This window comes from Epinephelus lanceolatus, chromosome 16, assembly GCF_041903045.1.
Source record: "Epinephelus lanceolatus isolate andai-2023 chromosome 16, ASM4190304v1, whole genome shotgun sequence".
NCBI lineage: Eukaryota > Metazoa > Chordata > Actinopteri > Perciformes > Serranidae > Epinephelus > Epinephelus lanceolatus.
This window is the reverse complement of record NC_135749.1, coordinates 875,209-891,766: the sequence shown is the minus strand read 5'-3', so window position 1 is coordinate 891,766 and position 16,558 is coordinate 875,209. Positions and strand designations below refer to the sequence as shown.

Below are 16,558 nucleotides of genomic sequence, written 5' to 3'. Positions count from 1 at the left end.
CTGAAATAAAAAAGGCTAAAGTGAGGTATGAGGATGAGACTGAGGCAGAGCTTCGCAGTAACATCTTAAAGACAGGCTGTGATAGCATGACATCAAGGCAGCACTGTGAGTGGCTTTCTCATTGAGTTCATCAGCCAGATGTTTATCTGATAAACATCTGGCTGATGAACTCAATAGTTTTTATTTAAGATTTGATTATCATGATTTTACTGCACAGATGAATAAAATACAAGAAAAGACCATCACTTGTTACTGATGTTAAAGTGTGACCAGTATTTTTAAACATACGAAGAGTAAGAGCCCAGGACCTGATCACATCTGTGGCAAGGTACCAAAAACCTGTGCACATCACCTCTGAGGCTTATTGTCCCAGGAGCCGAGCTTAACACACCTGAAGAGTTAAATGATTCTGACTTGTTTAGTTATGAAGTCCTTTGAACAGCTGATCAAGAGAGAAGTTTTAAAACATCTGGCGATGTCTCTCCCCTCTTCTTTACATCATGTACACCAGTGAGTGCAGAAGCATTTATAGGAACAGACACATCGTTATTGTCAGCCTTCCTGAGAGAGAGGAACAGGATCACGTGATGAGTCTTTGCTCCATTTAAATTTGTCCAAAACAAAAAACGTTATGAAAAAAAAAACAGTTATTGATTTTAGTGTAGTTGAAAATATCTGGGTGTTGTTCTTGACAACAAATTGACTTTTGAATCCCATGCTGATTTTACCTCGGGAAAAGTCCAACAGAGACTTTATTTCTTGAGGAAAATGAGATGATGAGACTCTTCTACAGGAGCGTCATTGAATCTGTTTTAATTTTTTGTATTATTGTTTGGTTTGGAAACTTTAATCTGTCTTGTAGGAATCGACTCCAGTGTTTTGTGAAAAGTGCCAGTAAAATCTCAGGGAGGAGTCAGAACACGCTTTTGGCCATTTACAACAGGCCATAACTATAACTGGGAGGGCTGATGCTCCACTGGTCTGTGAGGACCACCAGCTTCAAGGGGAGTTTGAGCTGCTGCCCTCAGATCACCATTTCAGGGCACCTGTTCGGAGGCCTAAAAGAGCTCATACATCTTTCATTCCAAGTGCTATAAATCTGCTCAGTAGCAGTTAGCACCTTGTCTGTGATCCTGCACTCAGGCACTCTTTCTTCTTTCAAGTTTTTACTTGATATAAAATTACCATTCCCTTCAACTGGTATGTTGTTTTTTATCTCATGATTTGTATTTATTATTGTTGCTGTTGATGATGGTGCCCCCATTGTACTGTGTTTTATGTAAACTCTTGCTGCACAACAAATTTCCCTGAGGGGACAATAAAGAAACCTGACCTGTTCATATTTCTGCTCAAAACTGAAAACTGCTAACTGACATGCTAACTGCTAACTGACCAGCTAACTGACGTGCTAACTGCTAACTGACCAGCTAACTGACATGCTAACTGCTAACTGACATGCTAACTGCTGACTGACATGCTAACTGATGTGCTAACTGTTGACTGACATGCTAACTGACATGCTAACTGCTAACTGACATGCTAACTACTGACCCACAAACTGAAGCAGAGTAACAGTTTTTCTGTGACCAGTTTTTTATTATAAGTGTAACAGGAAGAGGCGGAGTCTCACTGCAGCCATACCAGAGACAACAGACAGAGTGTGATCCTACAGGAAAGGAACGCAGATTGATGGGGTCTACAGAGCGGCATGGGGAAACAGGTGGACGGGGCTGCTGTCCTGCTCATTAACTCTGTTGTCTGAACTCTCCTTGTTCTCCTCAGGTCGAGTCTGATGGAGCCGTGACGACAGTCCGCCGCTACACTGATGGTTTTTCAGCTGCGTCCGCCACGAGAAACTCCTGCCACAGACGCTGCAGCTGAACGGTTTCTCGCCCGTGTGACAAGTCATGTGTTGAACATAGTTATCCTTCCGAGGGAATCTCTTCCCACACACGGAGCAGCTGAACGGTTTCTCTCCCGTGTGGTTCCTCATGTGTCGGTTCAGGTGTCCACTCTCATTGAAAGTTTTCCCACACACAGAGCAGCGGTACGGTTTCTCTCCCGTGTGAACGATAGTGTGTCGTTTCAGGTTTTCCATACGGAGAAACTTGGCGTCGCAGAGGGAGCAGCCAAATGGTTTCTCTCCTGTGTGGGTTCTCATGTGTCTCTTCAGAGAGTTCTTGAAGCCAAATCGTTTCTCACAATTAGTGCAGCCAAATGGTTTCTCTCCTTGTCTTGGAGTGCTCAGAGGGACTGATCCTGACGGAGGTTCTCCAGGCTCCTCCCATTCCCTGCTATCGTCAGTATCTGGGTCAGGTTCAGGAGAGTCTCCTGGCGCTGGTCCTGGTCCTGGTCCTCCACAGTGGTGTCCCTCAGACTGAGGTTTCTCTTCATCATCTTCACTCTTCACAGGGACAGGAGTGAATGTGAACTTGGTGATATCAGCCTCCTCCAGCCCTTGAAGCTGCTCTCCCTCCTGACTGCTCCACAGTTCCTCCTCTTCCTCTTTAATGTGTGGGGGCTCTGGGTCCTCCTGGTCCACAGTGGAGATCCACTCCTGCTGCTCAGGGGGAACCTCTTCTTTAACCACCAACAGCTGCTGCTGGACCTCTGCACCAAACAGGAAACAGGAAACAGAGGCAAACTGTCATTTGATGCCAGGTGAGCAACCTGACACACTGCAGGATATAGTGCCCACACAACTTTACTTCCACACATTTTATTATCATAATAATTTTTGAATATTTATATCACTGTGTTCATTTCCACAGGTCTACATCTCCCTAAACCCTCCACTGCCCCACCTCCCTCACCACCTGCCTTGAGGACATCAGGAGTTGGACAAGCAGGAACTTCCTGAAGCTCAGCGGAAGCAAAACAGAGGCCCTGCTCATCAGTTCCAAAAACACCCTGTCCAAAATCCAAAGCACCCACGTCCCTCACAAGATCATTGGTAACTTCCCTGTACCCTCATCCAGCCACGTCGAGAGCCTCGGCATCATTCTGGGCAGCACTCTCTCACTCAGACATTACCCAGATAGCTTTCTTCCACCTCTGCAACATCTCCAGACTCCGCCCATCACTGTCCCAGTCCAGCACTGGAGTCTTGGTCCACACATTTGTCACATCTCGTATTGCCCCCCCGCCCCCCCCCCCCCAATTTTTCTGACATTTTATTTACTTTTTTATTTATTTATTTATTTTCATTGTAATAGTATTTTTCAAATATTTCCTTTGGATATTTCGTTGATGTGTTTTTGGCCTTAAACCTTTTTTTTTTTAAAAAAAAATGTATTTATTTATTTTGGCCCAAACTTGTTTTTCCTTTTTTGGCCTTGAACTTTGTCATTTTTATAGCCATTAACCTGTATTTATTTATTTAATAATCTTTATATAAGTATTTATTTGACCTTAGACTTTTTTTTTTTTTACCTAAAACCTTATTTTATTCATTTTGGCCTTATACCGTGTTTTTAATTGTTTTGTTAGGACAAATCGTGTTTAACTTATTGAGTCGTCACAGGTCAGCAGTATATCTGAGGTATTGTGGGAATATGGTTAATAGAATCTATGTTTTGCTGACAGGTCAGTGCCAGTATTAAGTACATTTTACACAGAAAGGCTTCACTCAGTGTCACAGGAAGAAATTTAAAAATATATAAATAAAATTAGATCAAATGTGCGTCATAGTTAAAACTTCACAAACTCAAATATAATTTTATTTTATGATGTTTGAGGCGTCGTTGTTTATTGAAGTTAAGACATTTTAAGACTTTTTAAAGACCCTGCAAATACAACCATTTAAATCTATAAGCCCCGCCCCCTCAGCCAAAATAAGAACACAGTCCCTCCCACCTTCTGCACCCCCCTAATAAATACTGAACAGTCCCTGCAGTGAGCAGCTGTCAGCCCTGTTGTAACCACAGAAGAAGCAGCAGTGTCGGTGACACACTCACTCTGTTTATAATCACAGAAGAAGAAGAAGACACTAACCTGCTCTGTGTTTATAACCACAGAAGAAGACACTAACCTGCTCTGTGTTTATAACCACAGAAGAAGACACTAACCTGCTGTGTGTTTATAACCACAGAAGAAGACACTAACCTGCTCTGTGTTTATAACCACAGAAGAAGACACTAACCTGCTGTGTGTTTATAACCACAGAAGAAGACACTAACCTGCTGTGTGTTTATAACCACAGAAGAAGACACTAACCTGCTCTGTGTTTATAACCACAGAAGAAGAAGACACTAATCTGCTCTGTGTTTATAACCACAGAAGAAGACACTAACCTGCTCTGTGTTTATAACCACAGAAGAAGACACTAACCTGCTCTGTGTTTATAACCACAGAAGACACTAACCTGCTCTGTGTTTATAACCACAGAAGAAGAACACACTAACCTGCTCTGTGTTTATAACCACAGAAGAAGACACTAACCTGCTCTGTATTTATAACCACAGAAGAAGACACTAACCTGCTCTGTGTTTATAACCACAGAAGAAGACACTAACCTGCTCTGTGTTTATAACCACAGAAGAAGACACTAACCTGCTCTGTATTTATAACCACAGAAGAAGACACTAACCTGCTCTGTGTTTATAACCACAGAAGAAGACACTAACCTGCTCTGTGTTTATAACCACAGAAGAACACACTAACCTGCTCTGTGTTTATAACCACAGAAGAAGAACACACTAACCTGCTCTGTGTTTATAACCACAGAAGAAGACACTAACCTGCTCTGTGTTTATGACCACAGAAGAAGACACTACCTGCTCTGTGTTTATAACCACAGAAGAAGAAGACACTAACCTGCTCTGTTTATAACCACAGAAGAAGAAGACACTAACCTGCTCTGTGTTTATAACCACAGAAGAACACACTAACCTGCTGTGTGTTTATAACCACAGAAGAAGACACTAACCTGCTCTGTGTTTATAACCACAGAAGAAGAAGACACTAACCTGCTCTGTTTATAACCACAGAAGAAGAAGACACTAACCTGCTGTGTGTTTATAACCACAGAAGAAGACACTAACCTGCTCTGTGTTTATAACCACAGAAGACACTAACCTGCTCTGTGTTTATAACCACAGAAGAAGAAGACACTAACCTGCTCTGTGTTTATAACCACAGAAGAAGACACTAACCTGCTCTGTGTTTATAACCACAGAAGAAGACACTAACCTGCTGTGTTTATAACCACAGAAGAAGACACTAACCTGCTCTGTGTTTATAACCACAGAAGAAGACACTAACCTGCTCTGTATTTATAACCACAGAAGAAGACACTAACCTGCTCTGTGTTTATAACCACAGAAGAAGACACTAACCTGCTCTGTGTTTATAACCACAGAAGAAGACACTAACCTGCTCTGTATTTATAACCACAGAAGAAGACACTAACCTGCTCTGTATTTATAACCACAGAAGAAGACACTAACCTGCTCTGTGTTTATAACCACAGAAGAAGACACTACCTGCTCTGTGTTTATAACCACAGAAGAAGAAGACACTAACCTGCTCTGTTTATAACCACAGAAGAAGAAGACACTAACCTGCTCTGTGTTTATAACCACAGAAGAAGACACTAACCTGCTGTGTGTTTATAACCACAGAAGAAGAAGACACTAACCTGCTGTGTGTTTATAACCACAGAAGAAGACACTAACCTGCTCTGTGTTTATAACCACAGAAGAAGAAGACACTAACCTGCTCTGTTTATAACCACAGAAGAAGAAGACACTAACCTGCTGTGTGTTTATAACCACAGAAGAAGACACTAACCTGCTCTGTGTTTATAACCACAGAAGAAGAAGACACTAACCCGCTCTGTGTTTATAACCACAGAAGAAGACACTAACCTGCTCTGTTTATAACCACAGAAGAAGAAGACACTAACCTGCTCTGTGTTTATGACCACAGAAGAAGACACTAACCTGCTCTGTTTATAGCCACAGAAGAAGACAACACTAACCTGCTCTGTTTATAACCACAGAAGAAGAAGACACCAACCTGCTCTGTGTTTATGACCACAGAAGAAGACACTAACCTGCTCTGTGTTTATAACCACAGAAGAAGAAGACACTAACCTGCTCTGTGTTTATAACCACTGAAGAAGAAGACATTAAACTGCTCTGTGTTTATGACCACAGAAGAAGAAGACACTAACCTGCTCTGTGTTTATAACCACAGAAGAAGAAGACACTAACCTGCTCTGTGTTTATAACCACAGAAGAAGAAGACACTAACCTGCTCTGTGTTTATAACCACAGAAGAAGACACTAACCTGCTCTGTGTTTATAACCACAGAAGAAGAAGACACTAACCTGCTCTGTGTTTATAATCACAGAAGAAGACACTAACCTGCTCTGTGTTTATAACCACAGAAGAAGAAGACACTAACCTGCTCTGTGTTTATGACCACAGAAGAAGAAGACACTAACCTGCTCTGTGTTTATGACCACAGAAGAAGAAGACACTAACCTGCTCTGTGTTTATAACCACAGAAGAAGAAGACACTAACCTGCTCTGTGTTTATGACCACAGAAGAAGAAGACACTAACCTGCTCTGTGTTTATAACCACAGAAGAAGACACTAACCTGCTCTGTGTTTATAACCACAGAAGAAGAAGACACTAACCTGCTCTGTGTTTATAATCACAGAAGAAGACACTAACCTGCTCTGTGTTTATAACCACAGAAGAAGAAGACACTAACCTGCTCTGTGTTTATGACCACAGAAGAAGAAGACACTAACCTGCTCTGTGTTTATAACCACAGAAGAAGACACTAACCTGCTCTGTGTTTATAACCACAGAAGAAGACACTAACCTGCTCTGTGTTTATAACCACAGAAGAAGACACTAACCTGCTCTGTGTTTATAACCACAGAAGAAGACGACACTAACCTGCTCTGTGTTTATAACCACAGAAGAAGAAGACACTAACCTGCTCTGTGTTTATAACCACAGAAGAAGAAGACACTAACCTGCTCTGTGTTTATAACCACAGAAGAAGACACTAACCTGCTCTGTGTTTATAACCACAGAAGAAGAACACACTAACCTGCTCTGTGTTTATAACCACAGAAGAAGAAGACACTAACCTGCTCTGTGTTTATAACCACAGAAGAAGAACACACTAACCTGCTCTGTGTTTATAACCACAGAAGAAGAAGACACTAACCTGCTCTGTGTAACCTGAGCTGAGGGTTGTAAACAGCGTCCAGTAGTTTCCGTTGTCGCTCGTTCTCCTCTTTTGAGCGACAAAGTTGCTCCTCGTACTCTGCTATCGTTCTTTCAAACAGCCCAAATATCTCTTCAGCAGCCGCAGTTAGTCGCTGCTTCACCAACGCTCTCAGCATTTGGACTTTACACATCTTCACACTCTGATAACAGACTTCCGCTAACAGCTAGCACGCCAGGCTAACTCCAGGAGCTGTGTCGTCGGCGTGAAAACACAGAGGATCGGTCAGAGCTCTCTCACACACAAACACAAACACAAACACAAACACACACACACACACACACACACACACACACTTCTTGACCAACAAACACTTTCCGCTGATCTTGCTTACGACCGAGAGATAACAAAGGAACTTCCGGTTCCGCTGTAACTTCGGCAGAGGGTTTAAAGCTTCCGGTGCTACAGACCTTCACAATAATACTCAGCGCTTTTTACAACACAGTGTTTGTTATTTTAACTGCATTTATCAATCAATAAAATTTAACTTCCTCCACTTCCTTTTATTTTATATTATCAGTAGTATTATCATCATCATTTTGTTAATTTATTATTATTATTAACTCTGTCAGGCAGTGGAAAGGAAAGGACACTCTTAATTTGAAACGTCTCCAAGGAAGTGACAGTGTGACCGTGATTAGCAGTGTTAGCAGAGTGAACCGTTAGCTGGATCTAAATAACGGCAGAAAAACAAACCGTCAGAGTTTAGTTCAGTAACCGGAGCAGAGATGGACCCACACCGGAAGCTGCTGCCTGACGTCACGGACGAGGCTTTAAACACGCGAAGAAGAAGAAGAGGTTAGTTTTCTCTGCTGAGCTCTGCTGCTAACGATGCTAAGCTAACGTTAGCTGGTTTTCAGGTTGTGTCTGAACAGACGCTTTTATTTTTTATCGTGAAGGTTCACACCTGAGCCCGGAGTAGGAAGCTAACGTTAGCTTAGCATGTCAGCTCGGTTGTTTACTGCCTTGTCTGTTAGCAAGGAGCTAGCTCACCTTTAACCCCCGTGTCACCATGGTAACCTCAGTCACAGCAGCGCTCAAGCTGGAATTGATTATTGATTAATTGGTGGATGAAAATCTTTCAGCTTTGCAGATCCAAAAATGTTCTATTTATTTATATGTGCTATTAAATCTATAAAAATAAAGTAATCTAGTAAAAAAAGCAGCTGTTTAATGACCTCAGTTTGAGAAGTTGTAATTTTAGCAAATAAATGATGAAAATTTCAAAAAATTATAAAATAGAAATATATATTGTAATCATTTATATCAATATAACAAAGATATCTAAATATATACATATATATGTATGTGTGTATATATATATATATATATATATATATATATATATATATATATATGTGTGTGTGTGTGTATGTATATATACATACATATATATATCATTTTTTATTTAAGTATAAAAAATATTTCAAAAAAAACAAACAAAAATTAATTGTGACACTTTTGTGAAAACCATGGGTTCTACAGTGTGGACCATGAGGACCCAGAGCCCCCACACATTAACATTGTTTGCGTGTTTCAGTGTTTACTGACATAATGTCCAAAAAATGTTGATAAATTGTCTGAAATATATAAAATTAAAAAAAATGTCAAAAAAAATGTATTTTGAAAAGAAAAAAAAATCTGAAAAAGAATGTTGAAAAAATTGCCCAAAAACGGTGTCAAAAATGTCCAAAGAAAATTTTGATTAGATGTCTGAAAAAAAATGTTATTGAAACATCTGGGGGAAAAAAGTCTGAAATTTTTTTTTTTTTAAAATGTCCCAAATATATTTTAAAAAAGTTTGAAAATTTTTTGATAAAATGTTCCAAAAATTAAAAAAAAATCTGAAAAAAATGTTTGAAGAAAGTATTAATTCAGTGTCTGAATAAATGTTCATTCAACATAAAATATCCCAAAAAATTTACAAAACATCTGAAAAAATGCTGATAAAATGACGGAAAAAAAATGTTAAAATGTCTTAAATAAAAAAAATGTCTGATAGAATGTTGATCAAGTTGCCCAAAAAGTAAAAACATCCACAAAATGCTGATGAAATGTCAGAGAAATATTATTAAAATGTCCAAAAAACATTAATAAAAAGTTCGAAAAAAGAAAAAATGCTGATAAAACACTGAGAGAACTTTTACTGAAATGTCTGGAAAAAAAGTCTGAGAAAATGTTTATAAAATTTTCCAAAAAAAGTAAAAAATGTTGAAGAAACGTCAGAGGAAAATTATAAAAATGTATGAAAACTATTATGAAAAGTCTGAAAACAATGTTAATAAAATGTCCTAAAAATGTTATAAAAATATCAGAAAGACTTTTGATAAAATGTCCTGAAAATATTTTGAAAAAGTCAGAAAAATGTTGATTAAATTTAAAAAAGAATGTTCATGAAATGTCGGAAAAAAATGTTGATAAAATGTCCAAAAAAATGTCAGTAGAAAATGTTGATTTACTGTCTGAAAAAAATCTCATTAAATATAAAATATCCCCCCAAAAACTGACAAAACGTTGAAAAAAATGCTGATAAAATGTCACAGGAATGTCCAAAGATAATGTTAATGTAGTGGCTGATAAAATTTGTCCAAAAAATATTGAAAAATGTCAAAAAATGACTATTAAACATCAGAGGAATATTATTGAAATGTCTGAATAATATTAATAAAAAGTCTGGAAAGAAATATTAATCAAATGTCTCAAAATTGTTTGATAAAATGTCCAAAAATAATATTTAAATGTATTTAAATAAAATGTGTGAAAATAAAGTTGTGTGGGCACTATATCCTGCAGCCTGTCAGGTTGCTCACCTGGCATCAAATGACAATTTGTCTGTGTTTCCTGTTTGGTGCAGAGGTCCAGCAGCAGCTGTTGGTGGTTAAAGAAGAGGTTCCCCCTGAGCAGCAGGAGTGGAGCTCCAGTGTGGACCAGGAGGACCCAGAGCCCCCACACATTAAAGAGGAAGAGGAGGAACTGTGGAGCAGTCAGGAGGGAGAGCAGCTTCAAGGGCTGGAGGAGGCTGATATCACCAAGTTCACATTCACTCCTGTCCCTGTGAAGAGTGAAGATGATGAAGGCTCAGGTACTAGTACATGTTAAGCAGAGGGGTCTCTGTCTCCATGATGCCTCAGACATCCTTCAGTGAATGTCCCATTCCTGCATGTCCAACACGTCCTCATCCTAAGTTATCCCACTTTGTCAGTAGACCCTAAAATATGACGCGCTCGGTACCTTTGCTACCTTCCTGAATCATCTTTATGTGTTTTCCTGTGAAAACGAATGCACCCCAATTCATACATATTCTACATATTTTAAAAGGCTGCATGACCAATATGCTGACGGCAGTAAACAAGAAAGCAGTCCTGAGTGCTTGCAAGGAGGCAGGTTGGGGTGGATGGAACTTTCCCCTGGAGTCACGTGTTTGGATCTGTGTGAACCTAACCTCTGTAACTTTATGTTGATTATGTAACTGCACGTTAAAATAGTAGCATCATTTATGGGGTGCAGATTCATAGGATATCACACAAACTGTTCTATGAGGATACGCTGAGCATGTAGGGTGTAGTATATGATTTCCGCTGCTCCGTAAGCTGTTTGTTCCTGCAGCAGATATTTGGAATTTGCTTTGGAAGAGTGCTCCGGGTTTCCCCAAACTCAAATCTTAAGAAATCCACTAAATCTCTCAAACAGTTTGGCTGGAATTTTTAGTTGTTTTTTTTCTCTCATATTGGCTCAGTCAGCTGTTGGTCCTCATGAGGTGTCTGGTTGAAGTTGTTTGGGGTTCTCATGGATGTTGCATGGTTCTGTTGGTCCTTGAGGATGTCAGACTTGAGGTTCTTCAGGCAGAGGCATGTTGGACAGTGTTCTCATTAGTTATGGGTATTGTTATATTCCAGGAAGCAGATCACCAGTGATCTGGGTTGTGCATCATGGGGAGGCTTTGTGCCAGGTAGGGTTGCCACGATTAGTCGACTAATCAATGACTAATCGACTATTAAAATAATCGGTGAATATTTTAGTAGTCGACTAATCGGTTTGAGTCATTTTTCATAGAAAAGTACTATAAAAGTACCCCAAAATACTCTTACTGCAGCTTCTTAAGTTCAGATATTGGCAGCTTTACACACTCTCCCGTGACGGTGGACTAACATCCTTCGGCGTGAGTACGAAACAAGACATTAGATGACGTAATTTTGGGGTTTGGGCGAGACAGACCAACATTTTTCAACATTTTAACACATTTTTCGATTAAATGATTAGTAGACTAATCGAAGAAATAATCGACAGATTAGTCGACAATGAAAATAATCCTTAGTGGCAGCCCTAGTGCCAGGTGGCACGCAGGGTCTATGTAGGGTAGTGGTGGGCCCAAGTTCTGATTTTGTAAGCCTCACCACAAATTCCAGTGGATCAGTCCCCTCAGATCCGTCTGGCATTCTACGTATGCGAAGGTTGTTATGGTGTAAACGAGCCTCTAAGTTGGTTAGCTTTGCTTGGAGATCCTCTTGGTCCTTCAGTGCTGCGGCGCCCAGGCATGTTCTACCTCCATCACCTGCAGGTCGCCTTTCTGGTTGATTCTTCCTGAAACTCATTCCACTCCTTCCTCATGTCTACACGAATAGAAAGTCAGAAATCACTCACATCACTTTTAAAATCTGATCGTAGTGCCCGGATCTCATTGTAGACGGCCCGCATGCCAGAGTTAGCCAAAACTTCACTAGACTTCCCAGTCTCACCATTGTTCTCAGAACTTTCTTCGCTGCTGCTGCTCACCTTGGTGATTTGTCCTCTGTCATGTCCGGAGCCTGCCCGAGCTCATCTCCTTCCATATTGCTTTTCAGTCTCATTTCCACACCTTAAATTTGCTCTTCCAAGGCGGTTAGGACGGGTTCTTTCAGAGAGTTGTTGACCTCAAATGCTCAAAATGCTAAAAAGAACCTTTGTTCTTGTTCAGATTTCCATGACGTATTGGTCTCTCTGTGTCTTTGTCCCACCGCAGAGGTCCAGCAGCAGCAGTTGGTGGTTAAAGAAGAGGTTCCCCCTGAGCAGCAGGAGTGGAGCTCCAGTGTGGACCAGGAGGACCCAGAGCCCCCACACATTAAAGAGGAAGAGGAGGAACTGTGGAGCAGTCCGTCAGAAGCACATTTCCAACCTGAACTTGACACCAAGACGTCACACTCTTTGGAGTTAAAGACTGATCTCAGTAATGATGATGATGATGATGATGATGGTTGGATGGAGAACAGAGAACCTCAGTCGGTTTTAAACTCCCTGAAGATTATCAAAGTCCCTGCCGGCGGTACGAGAATTAGAGCCAGTAAAAAGACTTACAGCTGCTCTGAGTGTGGGAAGATCTTTGGCCGCAGTCCGCACCTGAAGATCCACATGAGGACACACACCGGAGAGAAACCATTCAGCTGCCCCTTCTGCGGGAAGAGCTTCACCCAGAAAGTCAACCTGACCTATCACATGTCCATCCACACGGGTGAGAAACGTTTTAGCTGTCATTTCTGCAACGAAAGATTCACCTGGTACACTCAGCTCAAGAGTCACCAGTGCACCTGTGAGTCCTCTCAGCATCACCAGAGTCAGATAGAGGACAGCAGAGATGCAGAGACGGGAGAGAAGTCGTTCAGCTGCTCCGAGTGCGGGAAGATCTTCAGCCGCAAGGACAACCTTAACATCCACATGAGGATCCACACCGGAGAGAGACCGTTCAGCTGCTCCGTCTGCGGGAAGAGTTTTAAACATGGAGGACATCTGACACAGCACATGTCTGTCCACACCAAAGAGAACAGGTTCGGCTGCGACATCTGCGGCAAGAGGTTCACTTGGCTTTATCAGCTCAAGAGACACAAGTGTGGCGGAGAGTCTGCTCAGCGTCCTAAACTGTGGGGCAGCCAGGACCAGCCAGGAGAGTCCATGCTCAGTCCTTTTCCCATGAAGAGTGAGGATGATGAAGATGAACCTCAGTCCTCACAGGTAGAAACAGAAGCTGATGGAGACCACTGTGGAGGAGTACACCCAGTGCCTGGAGGAGAAGTAGGCCCAGTGCCCGGAGGAAGAGTACGACCAGTGTCCATAGACTCTTCTGAAGCCTACTCAGAGGACTGTGGAGGACCAGAACCAGCCAGGAACTCACATCCAGATTTACAACCAGACACTGGTGCCAAGGCCGGAGAATTTCGGGACTGTACCTGGACGGAGACCAGATCAAACTCCACTGGCAGGAAAACCTTCAGCTGCTCCGACTGCGGGAAAATATTTGGCCGTAAGGAACACCTGCAGACTCACATGAGGATCCATACTGGAGAGAGACCATTCAGCTGCTCCGACTGTGGAAAAACCTTCGGCTGCAAGCGGTCGCTGCTGGGCCACATGACGAGTCACACAGGAGAGAAACCATTTAGCTGCTCTCAGTGTGGGAAGAGATTCGGCCGGATGGTGAACCTGAAGACTCACGAGAGACTCCACACGGGGGAGAGACCGTTCAGCTGCCCATTTTGCAGTAAAGGTTTCACGCAGAAGGTTCACATGACTCAACACATGGCTGTCCACACGGGAGAGAAACAGTTCAGCTGCAGCATTTGTGACAAAAAGTTCACGTGGCTTTCGGGGTTTAGGCGACACAAGTGCGGTGGCGAGCAGCAGGAGCTCGACGAGAGCCAAACGGAGGACAACTTGGAGACAGAACCGGGAGGGAAACCGTTTCGCTGCTGGCAGTGTGGCAACAGATTCAACCACAAGCACAACTTGAAGGCTCACATGAGGATCCACACGGGGGAGAAACCCTTCAGCTGCTCCATTTGCGCTAAAGGCTTCACAGCAAGCGGTGCTCTGAAGAAACACCTGAGGACGCACTCGGGAGAGAAACCATTCAGCTGCTCTGTCTGTGGCGTCAGATTCACACAGGGCGGGAACCTGAAACGACACATGGTTCAGCACACAGGGGAGACTAGAGAGAAACCCTTCAGCTGCTCCATCTGTGGGAGAAGCTTCACGCAGGTGTCTAACATGAAGCGACACATGGTGCAACATGCCGCTGCTGAGACAGGAAGTGAAGCTGTGCGCGGTCCGGACGTGATGCAGGATAAGAGTTCATCACTGCTGACTGATCGTCGATAGAGACAGAACTGTTTCAGAAATCACATGGACTATTTTCTACGTTAATTGATTGATTGTTAAATCTGGGAAATGTTGACAATCAGATGTTCCAGGACACAAAGAGATTTAGTGTGTTACCACAGAAAAATTATTTGTCTATCAGAGTACTTGAATGTCTTATCCAGGGGCGTCAAACGTACGGCAATTCATGCTTATCATGTCTGCTAGCAGTGTTAGCAAGGAAGCTAACCAACTACAGCTCAACAGTAATGTAGCAGAACGCTAATTTCTGTGGTCATATCAACTAACCAGTCCCCTCCAGGAACACGTGATGTTGTGATCACAACAAGTAACGCAAATTCAATCTACCGCCAAACTTATTCGGAGAACGGCACAAACTGGCGGAGCACAGACGAGACGAATCACCATGACAGAAGCTGTCACATCCAGAATGTACGTTCAATTAAATGTGTGCGGTTGGAAGTAACGTTAGTTTGTTGGCGCCAGAGCACCGACAGCAAGTAGTTGCCAAGACCCTCTCGACGCAGCCCCCGAAGCTGGTTTCACCTACATGTATGAAATATGTATTGAAATATATATTTATTAGGCTCCAGGTTTAGGTGTCATGGTGATAGCGCCACCCACTGGCATCGTTTCATCACAACTTTCATTACAATTTTTGTTAGGACGCAACTATCCCGAAAAAAGCTGCTGCGAAATACTGAAGGGACTGGCTAATGCTAACACTAGTGAAACCATATAGTGATGTTAATTTGTGTTACAGTGAATAATGCCTTCATCGAGCTGACAGGAAGCTAGCAGCAGACTAAGCAAAGTTGGCGGGATGATGTGTGACTATGTTCTGTTTTCAAAATAAGGTGTTATGGAAATGTGATTGATTGGATTATATTAAGAGGAAGTGTAAAATGATTTTTTTTTTTTAAGATATTTTTTGGGCCATTTGGCCTTTAATGGACAGGACAAGTAAGTGTGAGAGGGGGAGAGAGAGAGGGGGGATGACATGCAGCAAAGGGCCACAGGCTGGAGTCGAACCCGGGCTGCTGCGGCAACAGCCCTTTACACGGGGCACCTGCTCTACCACTAAGCCACCGACGCCCCGAATTATTAATTATAAATTAAAAAGTAAAAACCACGAACGCGCAACAGACATGTCTTTATTCTGTGATTTTTGTTTTGCTGGAAATAAAAATAAAAAATATTTTTCCTGATGTTGACGACATGTCTGATGACACAGACACAAAACTCACATATTTGGTCTGGATCAGTATTTAGAGATATTTCAAAGTAAAAGTCCAACATTTCTACCTTGAAAATCTGAAACCTGAAGTGCTGTTAAAAAAAAAAGGTTGCTCCATAATTCCTGCTAATAACTGAACACTACACTCATCCTGAAAATCATCTTTACTGCGTCACACTGTCATTTCAAACTCAACACTTCCTGTTTCTGTTTTAAATTAAAAGCCCCTCATCATTTCAGCCGAGAGAATCCATTCACTGGACTGATCGGTAAAATAGTCACTGGTTGTTTTTTTGTCAGTCAATAAACTGATGAGTCACTGCAGCTGTGACTCCATGTGAAGACTTTTAACCATCAGTGTGAGTGAGTGAGAGCTGACTTAAGATCAGCTGTCCAAGCTCAGTGAGGCCGTCAGGAGGACGAACCGCTGACAGACCAACAGCCACAACCGTCACACAAATAACAAGACGAGGCAGATATTCACTGTGTGTTTATATAACCTGTGTATTTATATATTTATGAGAATATGCACGACATGACTTTGCTAAGTACGACGTGTTCCTGAATCAACATTGCAATCAACCAATCACAGCCCTCTGACATCATCAGCATGCTGCCGCTGTGCTTCTTTAAAAATTCCTTTGTGCGTCTTCTGAGCTAAGCTAGTTTTCCATCCACAGAAACACTGACCGAAATCCTTACGAGCTGCTGTAGGGTTAGTGATTTAGCTTGCTAACTAGGTAGGCCATTTTAACAAGCTAACTTGCTAATACACTAGTCCATTGGCACGTTTACTTGTTAGCATAGCCTACCTAGTTAGCAAGCTAACTCACTAACCCTACAGCAGCTCATACATTTCGGTCAGTGTGAGTAAAATAAGCTTAGCTCAGAAAAAGCACCAAAGAATTTTTAAAGAAGCACAGCGGCAGCATGCTGATGATGTCA

The 16,558-nt window shown here is 41.9% G+C and overlaps 2 protein-coding genes across 2 annotated transcripts in view; one reads left to right on the top strand and one right to left on the bottom strand.

Moving 5' to 3' along the window:
- Positions 1 to 16,277, top strand: part of LOC117263068 (uncharacterized) — a 33,111-nt gene extending 16,834 nt beyond the window's left edge. Inside the window, exons 4-8 of the mRNA XM_078175992.1 lie at positions 1,783 to 1,787; positions 2,006 to 2,149; positions 2,242 to 2,382; positions 10,108 to 10,333; positions 12,251 to 16,277. Coding sequence (XP_078032118.1) covers positions 1,783 to 1,787; positions 2,006 to 2,149; positions 2,242 to 2,382; positions 10,108 to 10,333; positions 12,251 to 14,376 — 2,642 coding nt within the window. The 3' untranslated portion in view covers positions 14,377 to 16,277. The remainder of the gene's footprint in view (positions 1 to 1,782; positions 1,788 to 2,005; positions 2,150 to 2,241; positions 2,383 to 10,107; positions 10,334 to 12,250) is intronic.
- LOC144467339 (uncharacterized) lies at positions 1,576 to 7,624 on the bottom strand. Its single transcript, XM_078175787.1, has 2 exons — positions 7,192 to 7,624; positions 1,576 to 2,610 (listed from the first exon to the last, which is right to left on the bottom strand). The coding sequence occupies exons 1-2, from the start codon at positions 7,382 to 7,384 to the stop codon at positions 1,697 to 1,699; spliced, it is 1,107 nt and encodes a 368-aa protein (XP_078031913.1). The 5' UTR covers positions 7,385 to 7,624; the 3' UTR covers positions 1,576 to 1,696.
- Positions 16,278 to 16,558: the final 281 nt, after the last annotated feature.